This window comes from Lotus japonicus, chromosome 1 (assembly GCF_012489685.1).
Source record: "Lotus japonicus ecotype B-129 chromosome 1, LjGifu_v1.2".
NCBI lineage: Eukaryota > Viridiplantae > Streptophyta > Magnoliopsida > Fabales > Fabaceae > Lotus > Lotus japonicus.
The window spans coordinates 120,947,688-120,971,263 of NC_080041.1; the positions used below are offsets into that span (position 1 = coordinate 120,947,688).

Consider the following 23,576-nt stretch of genomic DNA (forward strand, 5'->3'; position numbering starts at 1 on the left):
TTTTACTACTATGGATGGAGCCCAACAAGATCCATGCTCTCCTTCACCACCCCAGCCCCAACACTTGATGTTCTCAATCTTGATTTTCTCAAACAATTCAAATATTTTAATATTGTTCGCTCTTGCAACGGTTTTCTCCTCTGCATGTCTGAACCTGGCGCCCACTATTTCGTATGTAACCCAATCACCCGAGACTTCACCACTTTGAATAACCATCCTTTTGGTAACAGAGGAGCTGAGCTTTATCTCGCTTTTGACCCCTCCATATCGCCACACTATAAAGTTATTTCAGTTTTGCAACAGTTAGTGTATGACAAATCGGTATTTGTTGACGATTGGGTCTTCAATGAATATTGCTTCAAAACTCGTTCGTGGAGTCCTGGTGTTTCTTTTCGTACCAAACAATTACCCGGATGTCATAATGCTAAAGGGGTTTATTGCAACCGTGCCATATATTGGTGCACGAATGCTGAGTTCTCCATGTATTTTGATATTGATGCTATGTTGCTCACAAAATATTGGCGAATGCCGCTGTCTAATTCAGAGTGGGTGAATCGATCTATCAAGTACTTTGGAGAGTCTGGAGTGCGTTTGCATTTGGCGGTTAAGGTTGCTAAGCAAACTTTCAAATATGATATTTTTGAGCTGGAGGAAAATTATTCTAGGTGGTCATTGAGGCATCGGGTTGATCTTAGTCCGGTGCGGCACATGATCATGATAAATGGGGGCTCCTTTTATGATTGGGGCTTTAACATTGTTCGCCCTGTAAAAGAAGAGAAATCAATGTTGGTTTTGGTTGCAATAAAACAAACACTCATTGTGTATGATCCTTTAACTTCAACAAAGTTATGTGAGATTAAAATGGGACCGACAGCTCAAAGTATAAAATCTAGTATTTCCCTTGGAAAGGTCTTTCACTATTTAGAAAACAATGCACTTGTTGAAGCTTGTACTGATAAACCAGACTCTACTCGTCAACTATGTTGTGCAATTCTCTAATGATGGAATTCTCTACTTGCAAATTACAAATTTGTTAATTTCCTCAGTCACCTATATGGAATTCTTTTAGTTTTTCATTCTTGAATCATTAATGATGTCTCTTTTATATAAGCATTCTCTTTTTTTTCGTAGGTTATATTTGATTGTAAAGCGTAAACTATCTCAGAATTTACATGTTTGAACATGTTAATTTGATGGTTTTTAATTGTCTACAACAATAAGTCTGTTTCAGCATGCAAAATTAGCCAGATGCACCCATACGCCGACACTAGATCTGCGCACCCTCCACCACCATATTCGCCCCACCCACCAAAACGTTTACACCCTTACCTTCTCCACCACCGTTTCGATGATATATAGATCAGGTTTTTTGGTAGATAGATCATAGATCTTTTCTTTTTTTTTTGATCATAGATCATAGATCATAGATCAGGTTTTTTGGTAGATAGATCATAGATCAGGTTTTAAAAAACATTGTTATTCAATTGTTGAACATAAATGAATATGCTCGAAATAATTGGAAATTAATTATTTTAAAAGAATTTAAGAAAAATTTCATCATTAAAGTTTTGTTTTTCGTTGCTTCGAAAAGAACAAAATTACAGTTGAAAATGAATGTGTTTAATTAATGGTGAAATCTAATGTGGACCACTTTTAAAGTGGTCTAATTTTAGACCACTTTTTTTAACTTGCTATAATAGGTCAATACATATTTTTTTAAAGAAATTTAATACATAACAAATTTTTAATGATATTTTTTTTTAAAAAAAATAATGTGTCGACCTGCTATACCCAATTAAAGTAGGTGGTGTAAAATTACACCACCTAAAAATAGTGCATATTAGGTTCTCCCTCAATTAATAAATGAATATTGCACCAGTTATAAACTGTCACAATAGAAACAAAAATTATACTCCTTCCTTCCGTTTCTATTTAACTGTCCATTTTGAGTGGAGGCACACATATGAAATGTGTGATTAATTTTGTTGATTTTTAGAAAAAGTGAGGATTATTTTTTTATTTTACCATTGAAAGTATGTGTTATCTCTCCTCATTTATTGTACTGACAAGGGCATTTGTTGTAAAAACATCATTTAATGCTCTCTTGAAATGCTAAGTGAACAGTTAAATAGGAACAAAAAAATTTCTTCAAAGTGAACAGTTAAATAGGAACTGCGGAAGTAGTTTACTACGCCTAATAATATGGTAAGCTGCTTTTCAGCTCACAAAGTCTAACAAAAGAGGGCTAGACATGATTGATATCCTCCACATCTGTGAAGATATTCTGATCCCACCGATGCACTTAGATCTGAATTTTTCTAGAAATTTCTGAAATCCTCCATTCAGTCACACTACTAGAAATGTAATTTCCTGTGCATTTTTTGTCAATTTTTTTTTTGCAGGAATTTCCTGCGAATTTTGCTGCATTTAGGTGTGTTTTCCTACGAATACATTTTTCAAAGAAACATTCGCAGGTAACTATAAGATTTCTTGCGAATTTACCAACAGGCTCGCAGCAAACTTGAAATTTCATAGGGATTTTTCTAAGGAAAATGTGCAGGAAATATTGCAGGAAGTAATAGAATTTTAAATTTATGCAAATTTCGCAGGAAATTATTTTAAATAAAATTAAAATTAAAATGTAAGGAATGTATAAATAAAATCTTTTTGAGTCTAATTCAATTTAATTTTCATTTTCACAATTCACATTAGGTGTTTTGAAACTTCTCTGCTATGGTTCCTGAGTCCCTACTGTACTGTTATTGGGCTTACAATATTTGTGTCATGTGGGCTTACCGAATTTGTACTATAGGGCCAGGCGACCCATGACCCGAACGGGTCAAAACTTCATAATATATAAAGGAAACACCGCCCATGCGGTGGGGGATCCAACACTTTTTTACTCATTTGCTATCTTGTCATTTTCTACTTTTGTTGCCTAATTGCTTAGCCCTGACCGGAGATTTAGACCGGAACATTGGCGCCCACCGTGGGGCCGAGGAATTCAATCCTAGGCTTCAAATTCACTGAAAATGGTGAATCGATCTGGAGCAAACGGAAGGGACAATCATGTTAACCATGAAAATGTTCCGCCCGACATTTTGCAACAGATCATGGCGGATCTAACTGATCTTCGTCAACACAATCAACAACTGCAAACTCAACTTGCTGAGATCAACCAAGATCGGGGCTTGCATGAGGGCGATCGTAGAATGGCAGAGATGGTGGTATATTTCCAACCGTTCACAGAAGACATTGCAAACACAACCGTTCCAGATAATTTGAAGACTTTGGTTCTTGATTCTTACTACGGAGATTCTGACCCCAATGATCATTTGGTGTATTTCAACACCAAGATGGTTATTGTGGGCGCTTCAGATGCTCTGAAGTGTAAAATGCTTCCTTCAACTCTTAAGAAGTCAGCAATGACTTGGTTTACAACGCTCCCACCACGTTCAATTGCAGGGTTCATGGATTTATCGGCGAAATTCTTGTCCCAATTTTCAACTAGTCGCGCCCAGAAAGTGACTCCAGCAGCCTTGTTTAATTTGCAACAGAGGCATAATGAAAGCCTTCAATCCTTTATGGGGCGTTTCAATCAATTGTCCGTGCATTTGAAGGATAAAATGCCCGAAATTTGCATTGCGGCTTTTGAATTGGGTCTTCAATCAGGAAGTTTGAACAGCAGTTTGAGTCGTAAGCCCGTGGAGACAATGGCGGAGTTGCGAAGCAGGGTACAGGGTTTCATTCGGGAGGAGCAAAGTGATCGCATAAAGAGAAACCGTAAAAGTGCGGCGGTAACTGGCCAACAACAGCAGTTAGATTCGAAAAAGGCGGTGGTTAATGATCAGCGTTCGGGCGGAGCGGTTACAAAAGGAGAGAGAGGTTACAATAATTCAAGTCGTTTTGATAACCGCTATAATTTTCGCAATCGTGCTCAGCCTTATGGAAATCGTGGTTATGGATCGATGACGTGGACCAGAAACCAACAAGACAGGTCGACCCCACTCGCGGTTAATTTAACTGAAGCATTGCACATGTGTCTGGAGGCGAACACAATTCGTTTTCCTAAACAACCAAAACGCCCACCAGGCAACGTGGACAGGAGTAAGTGGTGTGAGTACCACCGAATCGCGGGACACAATACAGATGATTGTTTTACCCTAAAGAAAGAGATTGAGGCATTAATAAAAGCAGGCTACATGCGTCAACTGGATGGGCGAAAGGAGTCGGAGGGAGCTGGAACCTCAACGAAGCGTGATGATACAGGGAAGGAAATTGAAGAGTCTGAACCAAAGAAGCAAGCTGGCGCTGAAACTAAAGGGCGCATTCATTCTATATTTGGGGGATTTCGAGGAGGAGGTATGACTAATTCTTCAAGGAAAAGGTATGTTCATTCCATTAATGCTGTCTATACAAACGATTGGGGAAGTTGGGGAGTCAATCAGCCCGATATTACATTCACTGTTAGAGATTTTGAGGGAGTACAACCTCATGAAGATGATCCCATTGTGGTGATGTTAAAAGTTGCTGATTACGAAATTGAGAGGGTACTGTTGGATCAAGGGAGTTCTGCAGATTTGATATATGGCGATGCATTTGAAAAGTTAGGGCTTACGGAAACTGATCTGTTACCGTACGATGGGGCATTAGTTGGTTTTTCTGGTGAAAAAGTATTTGTTAGAGGATATGTGGAGCTGAATACTGTGTTTGGTGAAGGTAAAAATGAGAAAGCCTTTGCCATTAAGTTTCTTGTGGTACAGTGCACATCGCCGTATAATGTGCTTATTGGAAGACCATCGCTTAACAAGCTTGGGGCGATTATTTCAACAAGGCATTTAACAGTTAAGTATCCATTGGATAAGGGCGGAGTTGGAACTTTGAAGGCTGATCAGGTGGTTGCTAGGAAGTGCTATTCTGACAGTTTCAAACAGTATGGTCACATGGGAAAAAGAGCAGTGAAGGAGGGACATAGAGTTTTTGGAGTTGATGTTGATCAAGATGAGGTTAGTTTGGACCCAAGAGAGGGCTTTTCAGATTTTAAGGTGACTCCAGAAGAGGAAACAAAGACAATGAAGGTGGGCGAAAGGAATTTGAAGGTTGGGGTAAACTTAACTCCAATCCAGGAAAGCAGACTGGTGCAATTGTTAGCTGAGAACATGGACTTGTTTGCTTGGAGCGCCCAAGATCTTCCAGGAATTGATCCAGAGTTCATTTGCCACAAATTGGCATTGAACCCTGGAGTGAAGCCGATCGCCCAGTTGAAGCGTAAAATGGGCGAAGAGAAAGCATTGGCGGTGAAAACAGAGACTAATAAGTTAATTGATGCAGGTTTTATAAGGGAAGTGAAGTATCCTACTTGGTTGGCTAACGTTGTCATGGTCAAGAAGAGTAATGGAAAATGGCGAATGTGCACAGATTATACGGATTTAAACAAGCATTGTCCAAAGGATTCATATCCATTGCCGAACATAGATAAGTTGGTGGATCGGGCTTCGGGATTTGGAATGTTGAGTTTGATGGACGCGTACTCGGGCTATCATCAAATTCGAATGTATGCGCCAGATGAAGAGAAAACAGCATTTATGACGAACCAAGCGAATTATTGTTATCAAACCATGCCGTTTGGGCTTAAGAATGCAGGAGCAACTTATCAGCGATTGATGGACAGAGTCTTTGAAAAGCAAGTGGGGCGTAACATGGAAATTTATGTGGATGATATGGTGGTCAAGTCAGAGGAAATGGGCGGTCATTGTACGGATTTGGCTGAGGCTTTTGGAGAAATCAGGAAGCATAACATGCGTTTGAATCCGGAAAAATGCTCTTTTGGAATTCATAGTGGAAAATTTTTAGGCTTTATGATTACTCGGAGGGGAATTGAAGTTAATCCGGATAAATGCAAAGCAATTCTAGAAATGCAGAGCCCAACATCGGTGAAAGAAGTACAGAAGTTAACAGGAAGGATTGCGGCCTTATCACGATTTTTACCATGCTCAGGGAGTAAGGCGGCTCCATTCTTTCAGTGTTTGAGGAAGAACAAAGCTTTTCAATGGACAGATGAGTGCGAGCGGGCTTTCCAAACTCTAAAGGAGCATCTAGCTAAGCCTCCCATATTGTCAAAACCAATTCCAGGTATTCCGTTGTCAATTTTCATTTCCATATCAGATAATGCTGTGAGTTCTGTCTTATTGCAAGAATGTAAAGAGGAGTTGAGAATTATATATTTTGTGAGCCATGCTTTACAAGGGGCTGAGACAAGGTATCAAAAAATAGAAAAAGCTGCACTAGCTTTGATTATCACCGCCCGAAAGTTGAGGCCTTATTTTCAAGGTTTTCAAATCAAAGTCAAAACTGACTTTCCCTTACGCCAAGTACTTAAAAAGCCTGATTTAGCAGGGCGTATGGTTTCTTGGGCTGTCGAATTGTCAGAATTTGGTATAGTATTTGAGAAGAAGGGACAAATAAAGGCGCAGGGCTTGATAGATTTTGTGAATGAGATGTCTCCGGCAGAAAAAGTACCAGAAGAAGTGGAATGGTTCTTATCTGTTGATGGGTCATCAAATCTGAAAGGAAGTGGAGCTGGTATAGTTTTGGAGGGACCAGGTGGAGTAATTATAGAGCAATCTCTTAAGTTTGACTTCAAGGCGAGCAACAATCAGGCAGAATATGAAGCAATAATAGCTGGGGTGAGGCTTGCTTTGGAGATGAATGTACGTTGTATTGTAATAAAAACTGATTCTCAGCTTGTGGCGAATCAGATAAAGGGAGATTATCAGGCGAAGGATGTTCAGTTGGCTAAGTATTTAGTAAAGGTTCAAGAATTGTTGAAGCAGATGGACAAGTTTCAGGTAAATCATGTTCCGAGGGAGGAAAATACAAGGGCTGACATATTATCCAAACTTGCAAGCACGAAGAAACCAGGTAACAACAAGTCTGTAATTCAAGAGACTTTGAAGGGTCCAAGTGTGAAGGAGGATGATGTTATGGTGGTTACGGGCGGAGCAGCATTAGATTGGATGGATAGAATTCGAATGTGCCTGGAAGCGGATGGGTCAGATTTAGCTCTGTTTTCAAAGGACCAAATACGAGAGGCGAGTCGTTATACTATGATGGGCGGACAACTTTACAGGAGGGGCGTAGGAGTACCGTTGTTAAGGTGTGTTAGCAAAGAGGATGCAGAAAGGATTATGTTTGAGGTGCATGAGGGGGTCTGTGCCAGTCATGTAGGAGGAAGATCTTTGGCTTCGAAGGTGTTGAGGGCAGGATTTTATTGGCCAACTTTAAAGGGCGATTGTATGGAGTATGTTAAGAAATGTGAAAAGTGCCAAGTTTTTGCTGATCTTCACAGGGCACCTCCTGAAGTTTTAAGTTCAATGAGTTCTTCATGGCCATTTGCAATGTGGGGCGTAGATATTCTGGGTCCATTCACTCCAGCAGGGGCGCAAGTCAAGTTTGTTTTGGTGGCGGTGGATTATTTCACAAAGTGGATTGAAGCAGAGTCAATGGCGAAGATAACAGCTGAGAAGGTTAAAAAATTTTATTGGAGGAAGATAATCTGCAGGTTTGGAGTGCCAGCAACCATTGTTTCTGATAATGGAACACAGTTTACAAGCAAGAAGGTCAGGGATTTTTGTGCAGAGATGGGAATTGAAAACAGGTTCGCCTCAGTGGAACACCCACAATCTAATGGGCAGGTTGAAGCAGCAAACAAGGTGATTTTGAATGGCGTGAAGAAGAGATTGGGCGAAGCAAAAGGATTATGGGCTGATGAATTGATCACAGTGGTTTGGGCTTACAACACAACACCCCAATCCACTACTGGAGAAACACCTTTCAAGCTTGCTTACGGAGTTGATGCAATGATTCCAGTGGAAATACAAGACATGACTTTTCGAGTGGCTACATATGAAGAAAACCAGAATCGGGAAAATGTTCTAGTGGACTTGAACTTGGCAGATGAGGTAAAAGCAGAAGTTCGTTTAAGGGAGGCTGCAGTCAAACAAAGGTCAGAAAGGCGTTATAATACACGAGTGGTGCCTAGGAGCATGAAAGTGGGTGACTTGGTATTACGCAGAAAGGCAAAAGTCCAACCGATTCAAAGCTGACACCTAACTGGGAAGGTCCATACAGAATTCTGCGAGATTTGGGGCAAGGGGCTTACCACTTGGAGGAGTTATCTGGGCGCAGAGTTCCAAGGGCATGGAATGCACAACACTTGCGCTATTACTACAGTTGAAGTTGTGTTCTGTTTGTTTCGTTTCAGTGTGTTTTTATTCTGTTCAAAGACTACGTCGTGTTCATTGTTTGTGGTTTCTGTATTTGCTTAAGTGTCAAGACTATGTGGTTTGTCTATTAAGACTTGGTAGCATGCACTCTTTTCTCTACCCATTAGGGAGAGTTTTTAACGAGGCATGATGTTAATTTTTAATGAAAAAACAAGTATGCACTCTTTTCTCTACCCCAGGCGGGAGAGTTTTTAACGAGGCATAACCTTTAAAAATTTCTTGAGTGCTTTGTTAGCATTTAAGTTACTTTTCAACTTAGGTCTATCAATTGGGCGATTCCAGACAATTGAGAAAGAGTAAGTCTCTTGAAACTAGAGTGTTTGTCCACGAATTCATAAGCGTAGCCTTAACTTGGATTAAGCTTGTCCAACTTAAGCACAAAGTCTCCAAGCGAGCAAATTTCTATATCATAACAAATTGCGCTTCTGATCTTTTTATTTTTGATTCACTTCAAAATACAAAGGCCTTATGAATTCAAAGAATAGTTGTTAAAGAAAAATCAATTTTTTCTTGAGACAGAAAATTTGATAAGCCCAGGGCTTTGAGTTTTGTAAGAATTTGTCAAGCCTTGTTCATAAGGTAGACAACTTGTTAAGATCAACGCCTTCGTGGATAAACGAATCCAGAAGAAAGGTATTTTCGCAGTACATTATTTTCATATTCTTATACTGATTAGAGCAGTACTTTAAGTTTAGAGAACACAATAACTTTTGAGTTAGATTACTGAGTTATTACCTTTTAAGAAGGAATGGGGGATTTTAGAGGAAGATAAGTAATTTTGAAGCGTAGACTAGGGGTGACACTTAGATTTTAAACTTAAGCTTTGTTGCATTAATACTAGAGGGGGGCGTTACATTTAATTGAAAGCGGGAAATGCAGGAAAGAAAAAGCAGGAAACTAAGTCAACCGTTTGGTATAAGACCAACGGGAACAAAACATCATTTCAGTTTTTCTTAGGAAGGATCAATTGCTTTCCCCTTCGCCCTCTTTGTTGTTGTTGTTGTTGTTGTTGTTGTTCTCCTTGTCTTCTTCTTCTTCTTGTTCTTCTTCTTCTTCTTCCTCATCAAAGTTGGGCGTGATTAATTTTCCTTCAATGATCCTAGCATAAGGATCAACGCCTTCAGTCTTGATAGGCACGTCAGGATTTAGGAACAAGATTTGCTCCTTAGCTTTGTTAAAGCCAGCCTCAAGTTGGGAAAGAATGGAGGCTTTCAAAGATGCCGTTTCGGCAGTAAGATCATCAACAGTCTTGTTCAAAATTTGTTTTTCTGAGGCCAAGGAGTTCGCCTCTTCCTTCATTTTTTGTGTTTCTTCTTCCTTCGCCTTCAGTAAGGCTTCACCTTCTTCCACAGTCTTTTTCAATTTTTCAAGTTCTAAAGCCAGGTCAGCGGCTTTCTTCTCGTTGGCCTTGTTAGATTTTTCCAACAGCTTCATTGTGGACTTCAGCTTTTCATTTTCTTTTTCTTTATCTTCCAGCTTCTTAGCGTTAGAAAGCCCATCAAAGTGGCTGGACTCAATTTCTATCATCTTGGAAATGGCAGCAATTTCCAAACTTTTAGTCATGACGGCCTGGCAGGCTTCTTGAAGCCCAATTTTCCTCATCTTTTCCTTATCAGCTTCAAATACAAGGTTGGTCTCCACAAGAGAGTTGAAGTTGATGCGGGAATCCCATAAGGAAGTAATTTCTTCTGAAGTCATGTCCTCGAATTCTTTCAGTTCGTTCTTCCACGAGGGAGGTGGAGCGCTTGAGGAACCATATTGGTTCGCCCCTTTGGTTGTGAATTTTTCCAGCGGAGTTTGAATGGTGGCTTTCTCAGCAGTCTTTTCAGAACTTTGGTTTTTCTTTCTTCTTTTCGGGGCTGGATTCTTCTCCGTCTCAGAGTGACTCCCTTCAGGTTCGGTTAGGGACTTGGCAGGAGATTGCTTTTTCTTCAACGCCTGTTGCTCGCGGCGGAAGCGGAGAATATCGTCTTCAGAAAGGCGAGACATCTTCGCTGCAAGATGTAAAAGCAGAAAATAGCAGTTAGGAGTTTTGCATTAATTTTTGGGTGACTCATATTAAGAAGAAAAATGTTCTTACCAACAAAATAGGATAAGTTTCTTTTCTTGAATGCTTCATAGAAATCATAAAGGTTCAAATGAATTGTGGATAAGAAATCAACCTCATATTTCTCATCGGGGCTAAGAGAGGATTCGGGAATATTATGGATAAGTTGGGGCTTATCAGTCCAATAGAAAGGGAATCGTGGGGTTCCGTCATCAAAGTAGAAAACATCTTTACTTTCTCCGGTTTCCTTTAATTTGAAAAATTTGGATTTCCAGTGTTTAAAATTACTCCTAAAGAGAGTAAACACCCCACGCCCCCTAGCAGAGGATAGGGAAATATATTCGCCCTTCACCTTCATGCCGGAGGTTTCGAAAAAGTAGAAAAACTTCTTGCAAGTTGGTATTATGCCTAGGCAGACACATAATAATTCAAAGGCTCGAAGGTAAGCCCAACCATTAGCAGAAAGCTGGGTAGGGGCGATGTTCATTAAGGTTAAGCAGGAACAGGTAAAGTCAGGAAGGGGGAGTTTGTATTCAAGGTCTTGGAACAGGCTTTTAAAGAGGTAAGTGTGATTTTTCCCATTCGGGTCAGGTTCACCGAAACAACAGGGTTCATCAGGGGCGCAGACGACTATATCTAAATGTGTATCATTACCGTCAGCCCTAAAATTATATTGGGTTATCAAATCCATCACTTTGGGAATAGTGTGGAAGTCGCTGTATCTAGTAGCAATTGATCGTGAGATCCATAGGGAGTCAGCAACTGGAAGTTCTTTACGTTTCTTAGGTGATTTACGAGGATTTTTGGCAACCATTTTTGAGAGCGAAGTTTCCTGGAAATTAAGAAGAAATGGGGTTTGTCAAGTAGGAGTTTTTGTGTGTAAATGGTGAAGTAGGTTGGGTAAACAAGTTCTAAGTTTTGGGGAAAATTATTTATCCTTAGAGAAGTGATGGAGTGATTTTAAGTTAAACAGGAGAGACAGGATAGTAAAGTTGAAAAGATGAGTAAAAGTTTGAGAGAAGAAGAGATTACCAGGAAGAGAGGTGATAAGATCTGGAAGGAGATGGGAAGTGTTTCTGGTGAAATTCCCAGAAATTCTTCAAGTACTCGAGGCAAGGCAGTGAATATTGTTTAGAATTATAGAGAAAGTTACTAAAAAGTTGGGAAGGTAGAGAATGGTAAGAAAAGGATTTTGAGTCACGTTTTATAGTGTTGGTGGGTTTCAGGCGCGTCGATTCATCTTTAAGCCGAATCGATGAACTTTGAAACGTGTCTCTTTAGGGGCCTTTAATTTTTACCTTGAAAACGTTTCGGGAAAAGGAACGGGTTTGCGTGTGGATAGAGTTGAGAATAGGTAATTATTACTTTTGTGCCGTTTGATAAGAGTTATGTCAGTGGAAATTAAATGCTGAGTGGAGGTGAATTTTGGGAAACGTCAGGCGTCGTTTCACCATGGGGTTTCAAATTTCAAAATATTTGCATATCTTATCTGTGATTATGGCAGGAATATGACAGTGAAGTGACAGGAAAAGATCTCAGTTAGAATCTTAAAAGAGAGAGCAGGTGGAGTAATTTCAGTAATCGATAAGGGCGAAGCTTCTTTTCGTTCGCTGAAAAAGGCGAAGCTTCCTTTGCTGGTTACAAGGGCGAAGCTTATGTTGTTTATTATGTGACATTTTTTTTTGCATGTAACAGTTACTTAAGTTTAGCGTTACTGACTTTATATGTTAAAGGGCTTTGAGTATTGTATTGTGGGCTTACTTAAAAGACACGCTGCCCCTTAAAATGGCTTTTAAGCTTAGGTGTCTTGTGGGCTTGTGTACTGTTATTGGGCTTACAATATTTGTGTCATGTGGGCTTACCGAATTTGTACTATAGGGCCAGGCGACCCATGACCCGAACGGGTCAAAACTTCATAATATATAAAGGAAACACCGCCCATGCGGTGGGGGATCCAACACTTTTTTACTCATTTGCTATCTTGTCATTTTCTACTTTTGTTGCCTAATTGCTTAGCCCTGACCGGAGATTTAGACCGGAACACCTACGCTGTGCAACTACTCTGCCGCCGCCACCGCTTCATCGCACGCCTCTTCCAACCGCCACCGCTCAGCCCTCTTCCTCTTCTCTGCTCTTGTTCGCATTTGTGTCCTAGGAGAGCATAGGTTATCCATGCCTTCCGCAGTTTCCTCTTCCACGACGGCGCAAGGCCGTGGCTCTGCTTCCACATCGACCAATGACTCAACCCTGAACCAATCTGTGGCTTCTTCGAGAACTTCTCCGGCGTCACGGCGGCGAGGTTTGCTGCTGGATTCACCGACTCTGTCACTGTGCTCTTGGTGACTCTGTCACCGCACTGCTAGATAACAAAACTCAAGTTTTCATTTTCTGGCGTTTTGAACCCTTAAAAATTATATCAAACCTGTTGTAGATTGCTAATTTAAGTTCTTAACCAATTTAATTCACTTATTTCCTAGCACAATTTCATAGCTAACTTTCGTGGTTAATCTCTCAGCAGAAATTCCCAGCCAAATACACAACTAACTCTGCAGCTAGTTTACAGCTAATTCCAACAAAGGATTTCATGAGTCCTACTCCCTTTACCACCACCCGCGCCGACGCCTCATCTCCCTTATTGTCTCTCACTGGATTGGGTCAGGGCCACCACACATCCTCCGAGTTTTCAATCTTGATTTCCTCAACCAATATTGATTTCTTGCAACGGTTTTCTCCTATGTGTCTCAGCTCATACCTACTTCGTATGCGGCCCAATCACTCCAGACTACACCATGCTCACCCTGCATAACCACCCATTCAAGAAGAGAAGTATTGACCTTTATCTTGTCTTTAACCCCTCCATATCGCCACACTGTAAAGTAATTTCAGTTGCGTACTCGGTTAAGAATTGGGTCTTCAATGAATACTCATTCAAAACTCGTTCGTGGATTAGCACCAGGGTAATTTCTTTGTGTGGGGAAACCGAGCTATAAGGCATTTTGGAGAGTGTGGAGGACGCTTGTATACGGTGCTTACCGTTGCTGAGCAAACTTTCAAATATGATATTTTTGAGCTGGAAGAAAATTATTCTGGGTGGTCTTTGAGACATCAGGTTGATCTTAATCCACTGCTACACATGTATGAGGACTCCTCCTCTGTTTGGTGCCTTACGATTGTTGGCCCAGTAAAAGAAGAGAAATCAGTGTTGGTTTTGCTTCTAGTTAAAGAAAAACTCATATTGTATGATCCTGTAACTTCAACAAAGTTATGTGAGATTCAGATGGAACCTGTGACAGCTCTTACTATACGGTGTAATATTTCCAGTCAAAGGGTCTTTCACTATTTTGAAAACACTGCTCTGGTTGAAGCTTGTACTCATAAAGCAGCCTCTACTACTTGTCAACAACCTGTTTGCATGTTGTCGAATTCTCTAATCATGGAGTTCTCTACTTACAAATTTGCTAATTTTCTCAGTAACTAAATTTTTAGTATGTAATTAATTATAATTAATTATGTGCTTCATACCTTGAAGCCAAATTGCTTTGATTTCCATTAGGCTAGCTCTCTTGTTCTGAAACCATTGTAACTTCTTTCTAAGTAATAGAAAACTTATTGATCCAATACAACATGTGGGAGATGAGAGTTTGGTTGGGTGGGTACGAATGAACCTTTTTCTTACTTTGCAAAGTCACATACACTAAAATTAAAATTTGAAGTTCTAGCTTTATTCCCGTTTCTCCATTTCCCTTATCTAGCCTGTTATGGTGACAATAGTATACGAATGGAAATCAAGTTCCTGTGTCACATTATCATAAACAAGAGATATTAAAATTATGGGTATGATACATGAGCTGATGTGGACCAGTAGGATTTAAGTGAGTTAGTTTAATTTATCATTTTTCGTTTTATTGTATTTTAATATTAAAAAGTTGGAAAATAATTTTTCTTAACCCATGGTTAACCAACCCTAGTTAGATTTCAGTAACTTATTGTATTCCCAATACTTTAAAAATCAAAACTTTTCCTTCTTCTCCACACTTGTGTTACAACTAGGATAATAGCCCGTTACCGTGCGATGCACGGACGAACGATTCTATGAGTTATAATTTTTAATTCAATAATTTATAAAATAAATAGATTTATTTTAATAATGTTTGCAGCTATAAAAAGATAGGTGATATTAAATTATTCCTTAACTTCAGTGTATATTAGATAATACATGAACATTTGATTATTTAAAATGATTATATATTATTAATCTGAAATATAAAACAAACTCGTTTCAAACAAATAACAGAATATACCTAATTTGTATTTTTTTCCCTTAGTTATAATAGGAGAAATAAATTATAGTGAAGAAAAAGTTTGTTTTTAGAATATTTAGTTAAATTTTATGATATTTTTATTGAATTTTCGGATTTTTATTGAATTTTCAAATTTTATGAGTTTTTATTGTGATTTGGTTGTTTTTATAAAAAAAAATTATAATATTTTTCTTTAATTTTTACTTTTTTATTTAATCTAGGTATATCTTAGATAATTTCGGTAAATCTTTTAAAATTCTCATATTTAAAATTACCTTTTAAAAATCGGTTTCAAGATTTGTTATGAAATTAAAATTTAGGTGAAGAAAAAGTTTATTTTTAGGTACATAAATGGTTTTTTTTAAATATTTTTAATATCAAATGATAATTAATCTGGAAGTGACACCTCATCAAATTGACATGAGAATTAATCTGAGAGTGACACCTCATGAATTGAAATTTAGAAATAAATTAAGATAAAATCAAGAAATAAACAACCTACATCCTAATCAAGTTTAAAATTTAAAAAAGTAATTTTTTATGAGAATTAATGTGAGAATGACACGTCACTAAATCAGCCTGATATAAGTTTTTCTTTTCTTATATATATTGATATTGATATTGATTTATCGCACGGCACAGGTAATTTTTTAATAAATTAATTTTTAATTATAATAATTGAGTACTTATATATATATATATATGGAATAATACAAAGATTTATTTATTGAAACATACAATTTTAATTAGTGAAACACTTATATGTTGTTATGATCTTCTCGTGTCCGTGCGATGCACTGAGAAATAATTTTACTATGGGATTGTCTAAATGACCCATGAAGAAGATGATCATTCTTCGAACTTAAGGTGTCATCTTATATGCCCCCTTCTTGCCTCTTGGACTGCTAGAGGGTTCTCTCCATCATTATGTGTATTTGCCTTGTAAATATGATGGTAATGACTTTTATTACTTTTGGGGTAATTGGCGGTTATTTACGGCTAGAATCACAATGTAGGACATAGTCAATTACTGGTGGGTTTAATGCTTGGGGACCTAAGGGCAAGTCATTGAATGTTCTAGGGAAGGAAGATAAGAAGGATCATAACTCTCAAAACTCTTAAACGTGTGCGCTTATCGGGATTTAAGGCCAAAATTCGTTCGGGATGATCACATCCCTCCAAGCCCATAAGCGTATGCACTTATTAGTCATTGATGTCCAAATTCATTCGAGGGATCACCCAGCATCCTGCAAATCTATAATAATGACTAATTTTTAATTTTTGATAGATTAAGGGGCTAAAGCCCAAAAAATCAATTACATCAGTCTTGAGCGTATAACTCCATTAACAACATCTCTGATAAGAGAAAACAGAGTAAGGCATATTATTACTGCTAAAATTAAAACTTTGCATACTATGCCTGAAGAACAACCAAGTAATCTGCTCATTTATTCTAAAGACCAAGTGGAAACGCACATCCCAATTCAAACCAGTTATATGTGTTATTATTTGTTCTTATTGCATAGAAACAATTTTGAATTGTATTACAAAATATATTAAAGACATCGATCAAATATGAAAATGAGATTGTAAACTTCCATGAGAACTATTCTTAATTAATGTTTGATTTTTGCAAAACTTATAATGAGATAAGCATTTTTATATCGATTGTATTGATTCATAAGATTAAATTAACATATGACGATCTCTTTATATGTTAGGCCGTGAATAAAAACTCGATTAATAATTTAAAGATTGTAGAAAATTGCCAAGGGAGGATGTAAAGGTTAGGAAAAAATTAGAAAATAAATGAAAACTTGGTTGTGTATATAACTAAATTATAGTTTGAATCTTTATTATTTAGAGGTTGTACAAACACTAACAGTCTATTCTTCTTCTAATAATTAAAATCTTAATCTACTTTAATATAAGTATAAAATGTCCACTCTCATTTGTTATATTTTAGCTTTAGTTTGAACCTTTGCATTTAGTTATTTTTGTATTTCATACCCTTGTGAATCCAGAGCACAGGAAGTAGTTAAAACATTGATCTCAAACAATCCTTTTTTCACTGTTATCATAGAGCCTATATATAGGTTGGAATAACATGTATAACCCGTTCGTTAATACCAATTTGACCAGAAGAACTGCAAAAAGTTGAATTCCTCTTAGAGTATCACTTGAATTCACTTTTGACTGCAGCCTGCAGGACTGATGAAGTTGCAACACTTAAAGTCTGCAAAGTTTAAATGGAGAAGGCGATAGAACTACTGGAGGCACAACCACAAATAATTTGTTTATCATATTATAGTTTCAGCTGTTCAACTTTACAATGAACTAAAGGAGTGGAATCAAGAGAAATTGAAGCATCACACCCCTAAAATAAACAATGCAGATAAAGCAAATGACATCACAGTATGTCTTTCTTTGTATCCTCTCTAGGGTCTTTCTATGATACCAACTGTAATCTATAGTTTAAGTAGTCTAAAAAAAAATATAAACAACTACCTAGCATTGTGTGCAAGGTGCAACAGTTGGTAGCTTTGTGGAATTAGTTTTGTGGATTGTTAAAGCAAGTGGACATAAACTGTCCTATTAATTTAGGATGATAAGAAATAAATGCTTCATATATATGATGACTTACTATAATAAACAATCATGAAAATGCACTCTGACAAGCCCAACAGTAATCAATATCTTAGTAACTCAACCATGCCCCACACAAGTAGCTGAAAAACCTAACTTGAAGTGAGAATATCTGTGTACAATATCTGTGTACAATATCATATTAAAACAATAGCAAATTCTAGAATCTGAAACTTATATAATTAAGTATGCCTACACTATCCCAATATTATGGAGTTTGCTCTCTCCAGGTGTTGTAATGTGTTTCCCTTGTAGACACCTCATAGTCAAGCAGCAAAAAATTAGCTATCTAACGAACGACCTGCCTGCCGTCACATTTGAAAGATTAACACCTACAAAAAAATTGTCTCAAAATCCATAGAACCAACACAGCAAACTATGGTATCCATTCTAGTTTTCAACTCGAAAACCAACTTGTTATAATTTTGATCATTATGATCCGGAGTTAGGCACAACAGTGAAGTAAGACACCTTCTAGACCAAATAATAAAACAAAGGATAGTCTGAATTCAACAACTTATTTTTGTTGCATAGCTTCAAATCAAATAAATATATGAACAACAATACAACCCTATACGACACTAAATTCAAATTCAAAAATATAATATATGTGTAATTTATTCTGCAATTGAATTTTCAAGATATATAGAGTTCAACTGTGAGAAATAGCAGTCCTTTATTTGTATATTATTCAATGACACACTACTCATGAAAATGACTGGTAAATAATTAGGATCATCAAGGACCTAGATATATCATAGCTCTTTATAGTTTTACATACATATACCACACTACATATTACCTATTTATTGTACATGTGTTCTCCTTCAAGAGGCCAGAGAAACACACACCTAAGAAAGGAAAAATAAAACTCCTAGCCAATACTGGCAACTGCATCAAATATAGCAGCCAAAAGGGGGGGGGGGGGGATTAAGCAAGCTAGACCCACCAATCCCAACCCCCTTGATGCCATTGATTTTGTTTCAGTTCTAATAAATCATATAAATTATGGCAAACAAATGAAAGGATGGAATATGAGAGATAGGAATGATGAATTTCTAGGGCAATGCAAGATGGAATGAGAATTAACAAAACAATTCTTGCAATATTTATAGGTAATTCCAACTAAATAAACACATTGAAGAGAATACCTTCTCTCGTTATTTTCCTGTACTCCCATGTATTTCAGCATGTGAAAATGCAGCAAGGAAAAAAGAGATCCAAATCAATTTTCAGCCAAGTCACTTACGTATTTACTAATGTGATTTTTCTTGATGGAAGCCTCAATTTTCACACCCTGTAAATGACTGTAGTAATTGTAGGACAGAAAACTATAAAACAATAACATGCCAAAAATATAACCTCTGCATCATTTAGGACAAGATGCATAGCATGGTTTTGAGGAATCACCAATAGGACACATCCCCCACAAACGAAAAACACAAATCTTAGAGAATCAACATCAAACTTTCAAAATCTAAAATTTACATATTACTCTACTTAAGTACTAACCATGTTACCATCATCAAGTCTAAAAAGGTAACTGCATCTGATTCCCATCTTCTCATCCTGATGTTGTCGTATGTCAGTAGTATGTGAGACAAAACCAGATTAGTTAATTCATCCAATAAAAAAGAAATAGTTTTAAAAAGACAATAAGAAATCCAATTGCCAATGGGAAGACATATGACAAATTGACAATTCACGATCCAATGTTAATATAAATCTATAGTCACTGAGAAAATATTCAAAAATGAATGCGGATATAAACAACTTCCTTTTCTATGCATATTAATTTCTTATATTATTATTTCCTAATCTCCTTATGGACATAAATTATTATATTACGTACAAAGTTTACCCTCTTAATATGAATCCATTGCTCTAATCTCAACAATGTAATTATGTAACATTTTAGATTACATGGTTCATCACAATAAAAGCATTAGAAAAGAAAGATCACAACCAAAATGGAATTCAACTAACCATGGTGGGTTTGAACTACTTCAGCTTTTGCAAATTTTTCGGTTCAATCTGATGTTTCTCCTGTTCCTAGCCTGGACATAAACTCCTGGGTTCACCTGTCCAGAATTATCACCCATTAATGCAGATCAAAACAGAAAGCTTGAAACACTACAACAAAACCCAGATACTGAGATGAATGCAAGCAGCAACTGAAACACACCCCTATTTATGCATATGTGATAATGGATTTCAAATTCAAATACAGCACATATTACTTCAAAAGGTGACAGTCCTGTCTCGTAGTTTCTAGTGAACAAAAATGTAATCTTGAATGAAACACCTTCAATACTTTCAAATTGAAAAAAAAAATGATAAAACTGGTATAAGCCACAGTGCTGAAAATTAAAAGGGTAGACAGTTTATCTTGTCATATGCTTGGTTGCACTCTTTCTACTGCAAACTCATTGCATATGGTTTTGATGGTTCAGAAACTGGGCACATCTCCCATACTCGAACGACTCTTACTTTAATCCTCCATGTATCCCTTCCACCACAAAGAGTTTCCAATCTACTGTTATTAGTTCCAGCTGAATGAGACATTGATATTGGTATTAAGATAAGATATGCAAGAACAAAAGCACAAATAAAATCCTAACATATCTCAACACAAATGACAGGTAGCTGAATGTGAGAAAAGATTAGCAAGGAATGCCTATTTATAGAAAACAACTTATATGAAGATGAGGGAACTCCCTTCAACAGTGCCGTATTGGTGGGTTTCAGCAAAATCAGAGATGAATTGACAACACCTACCAAACAAATACGTATGCTGACATACAATGAAGAAAAAAATTACATTCCCCCAAACATCAATGGCAACCAAAATGAGGAACAGATCGTGAATGATGAAAGGAAGACGCCTCAGAATTTAGTAGACCAATTTTTATCCATAGTTTTAATGAAAAACATATGATCATGATCATATAAATACAAAATACACAATATATATAAGTATATAAAATCACCTATTAGAATCCCCTTTGCTATATTACTTCCCTGTTATGTGTTAAAAAGACACTTCCATTAACTAAAAATTCAAATTCCTTGAAGGTGCTCCAAATTCAAACTATCTTATGTCTGTATTGAATGTCAGAGAAAGATTAAATGTCTCACAAACTTCAGCCAGGTAGAAGCCAGTCTTATCCTTGAAAAACTCTGGTGCAAAAACAAAGTAACCCTCAAGAATTATGTGTGTGAGGCCAATAAAGGCCCACCAGCACATTAACACTCTATCAACTTTTGATTTCTTAGGAAGGCGTCTTGGGAAAATTCAGTCATGTAAACAAAATCAGAGAAACCTAAAAAACCATTTCCACCTATCAGAGGATAGATATTCAAACTGAAATGATAATGGAATGCCATAACAAAGTACAGACAACCTGATCCTTGAACTTTGAACTTGCAAAGAATGATATTGTTTGAGTACCTAGTGAAGAGCTTAATTGAAAGAAAACATACACTAAAGGATAAAGGAAGTGATAAAACATATAGATTGAGCTGAGACAGTGTAGGCCAAACTGATATGGTTTCTTTCATGCACAAACAATAAAATTGGCTTGTAGAAAATTTCAGTCCATGATTCTAGTTTGAAGCAAGTAACCATCTCCATTAAAGATTATCACATATTGTCAACAATTAGAAAGCATGATATAATGGTCACAAGCAGGACAACAAATAGCCGAATAGATCCACAGAATATATGGCAATCCCACTTAGATAGTAAATGATCAGAACAGTGTTGAATAACAAATCACACCACAGAACAAAGTTAATCACACATACATTCATATATTTTAGCCTCATTATATATTCTTAACCAGAGAACAAAAAAAAGTAAGGAAGGAACACATAACACATCACATAACTTGAATCCTACACTTCTCAGTGCTCATCTATTCATCTTATGTGTGACAAATGCAAATAAAGATTCGGAAAAAAGTAACATGGAATGAAAAGTTGACCTATATTCAGTTTTGTTGTCATCATTGACATTGAACTATTTTGACATTGTAAGTGAAGGATTTGAAACTGGACCTAGTTTACATTAAAAAAAGTATCTTTTTCTGATAAATAAGCTAATTTCACTAATGGGTCGTTATTCAATTACACAAAATCGATGTATTTAAAAATTTACATTTCACTGAAATCTCAGAATTGCAGAATTTTTCATTTCAACCTCAAAATCGCTGGTCAATATCATTGAATTAGAAGAGAAAAAACGAAAAAAATGAATGTAATGATGAATTGAAAGGAAAAGAGAGAAAAATGGTTATGGGGTGAGTACCTGAGAATATCCAGATGAAGGAAACGACGAGGAGAGTGGAGAAGGCAAAGACAGAGAGAAGGGGATTCAACGCTCCAGCCATTAAAACCAGCAATTAAAACCAGCAAGAAAACACAACAGAATATGAAAATGCACAAATAAGTTTGGATACTACAACCCCAAACAAAGGAATGGTGGTATTTATAGATAGCTTGGGATGGAGATTTAATATAAAAAATCAAGAACCCATAACTCTACCAGTAGATGGTCATTGGAATAGGGATAGCTCCGGCCAAGACCCGCCACGATCGGGTCTCGCACAAAATCGAAACCAGATTCATGGGAAAAAGATGTTCAAATCAAAAACTTGCAAACTACCCATTTGATTTAGCTCGGAGGAAAATCCAAAGGGACCAGAACCTGAGGGTTTTTGTGCCTAATCAAACAGCTATGCCATCATAAAAATGAAATGAAAAATAAAATTACGGTTTTGAATTTGTGATCAGGAACTGTGTGGATCGAATGGGGGAAGGAGAGTAACAAAAGATGCAATTTCTCTACCGTAGGATAAAAATAAAGAATGAATGGCCAAGATGCAAGCTTCAATGGTGAGTCATAAGTTTACAAAAGCTGCAATTTCTCTACCGTAGGATCAAAATGAAGAATGAATGGCCAAGATGCAATTTCTCTTAGGAATAGTGCTTTTCAAACTGCCCATTAAGTGTATGTAGATGTAGATGTAGATTCTGAAGGCTGGTGCTCTGTTCCAAAATTATTTCTCTTTTCTCCCCTCTCTTTTGGAGGCAAAATCTTCTATTGTCTGGTTTTCCATCACCAACTGGAGGTAAAGTGCCCCATAGTCATATTCTCTCTCTCTTGATCTGTCCGCATCAAGTGAAAGCTTCAAGCAAGCTTTTCATCCTAGATCGGATGATAAAGCTTCAGATCTGAACCATCTATTGTTAGTGGTGCTGGCGTCGAGCGATAGGGAAGAGAAGAGGTTTCTGATGTTCAATTGAAATGGATTGTTGATTGTTGTTTTGTTGGTTGAGGGTGTAGAGTGACGATGGTAAATATGCGGTTGGTTTTCTTTCTACACAGTGCACAAATGTACTCGGTTTATTTTATTTTTACTTGTTTTTACAAGAAAAGCACTTTTCAAGAAAAATGAATTTATAAATTTAGGTCTAGATGAATAAAGAGAAGCACGTCCCTCGCTGGCAAGTAGGGGTGTTCATAACCGAACCAATCCAAACAAAACCGACAAACCGATCCAAAAAAACCGAAATTCAATCAAACCGAAAACCGAACGGACTGAAAATTTGAAAAAACCGAAATTATTTATTGGATCGGATCGGATTTTGGATTTGATTTCCAAAACCGAACCAATCCAATCCAAAACGAACGTTCACAAATATGTATAATTTTAGTTATACATATATCATTCCATTTACACTTACATAGTACATATTTATTGTATATATATTGATTATATCACACATGCTTATTTATAAAATTACGTTTTAATAAAAACAGTTCAAGTAATTATTTGAACTATATACATGCATCAATGTAAACAATTATAATCATAATTTAAAAATATGCTGACTATGTTATAATTTATGAATGTTATATTAATGTTATAAATTATGTATCGTTGTATTTATCATATATTATATATTTTTTAAATTTATAAAACACAATTTTTAAATACAAAAAAGTGAAACAAAAACCGAACAATCCAATCCAATCCAAACCGCTATAGATTGGATCGGATTGGTTCGGATTTGAATTTAGTAAAAAATCCATTGGATGACAAAATCATAAAACCGATGAGATCGGATCGGATGATTTTTCTCCTCAAAATCAATCCAATCCAATCCGCGAACACCCCTACTGGCAAGTTGCAAAGAAATGTTTTTTTTTTTCATGAGTTTGTTGATTCAATAATTAGACAACATAATAAAGAGAAGGAACAAGGAGCAGAACCAGTGGTTACGGTGTGGAAG

The 23,576-nt window shown here is 36.9% G+C and overlaps 2 protein-coding genes and 1 long non-coding RNA gene across 7 annotated transcripts; 1 reads left to right on the top strand and 2 right to left on the bottom strand.

Moving 5' to 3' along the window:
- Positions 1-33: 33 nt before the first annotated feature.
- Positions 34-999, top strand: LOC130722572 (F-box protein At5g07610-like). Its single transcript, XM_057573340.1, has one exon. It carries the CDS (start codon positions 34-36, stop codon positions 997-999), a length of 966 nt encoding a protein of 321 aa, XP_057429323.1.
- Positions 1,000-9,181: 8,182 nt separating this feature from the next.
- Positions 9,182-11,146, bottom strand: LOC130722582 (uncharacterized). The gene is made up of 2 exons (XM_057573350.1): positions 10,366-11,146; positions 9,182-10,279 (listed from the first exon to the last, which is right to left on the bottom strand). The coding sequence occupies exons 1-2, from the start codon at positions 11,144-11,146 to the stop codon at positions 9,249-9,251; spliced, it is 1,812 nt and encodes a 603-aa protein (XP_057429333.1). The 3' UTR covers positions 9,182-9,248.
- A 6,213-nt stretch (positions 11,147-17,359) lies between these two features.
- On the bottom strand, positions 17,360-22,661 carry LOC130729955 (uncharacterized). Of its 5 annotated transcripts, none has more exons than XR_009016184.1 (5): positions 21,589-22,654; positions 19,770-19,815; positions 19,266-19,360; positions 18,431-18,848; positions 17,360-17,611 (listed from the first exon to the last, which is right to left on the bottom strand). It is a non-coding gene; the product is annotated as an uncharacterized LOC130729955 (long non-coding RNA). The 5 variants fall into 5 exon arrangements; XR_009016182.1 differs by having other exon boundaries at positions 19,770-19,831; XR_009016181.1 differs by having other exon boundaries at positions 19,266-19,815; positions 21,589-22,661.
- Positions 22,662-23,576: the final 915 nt, after the last annotated feature.

Excerpts from the sequence above, each read along its gene's own strand:
- LOC130722582 (XM_057573350.1), bottom strand. The coding sequence starts at position 11,146 with ATGGTTGCCAAAAATCCTCGTAAATCACCTAAGAAACGTAAAGAACTT. Across the intron at positions 10,280-10,365 it reads AAACTTATCCTATTTTGTTG|CGAAGATGTCTCGCCTTTCT; the intron begins GTAAGAACATTT and ends TACATCTTGCAG.
- LOC130722572 (XM_057573340.1), top strand. The coding sequence starts at position 34 with ATGCTCTCCTTCACCACCCCAGCCCCAACACTTGATGTTCTCAATCTT.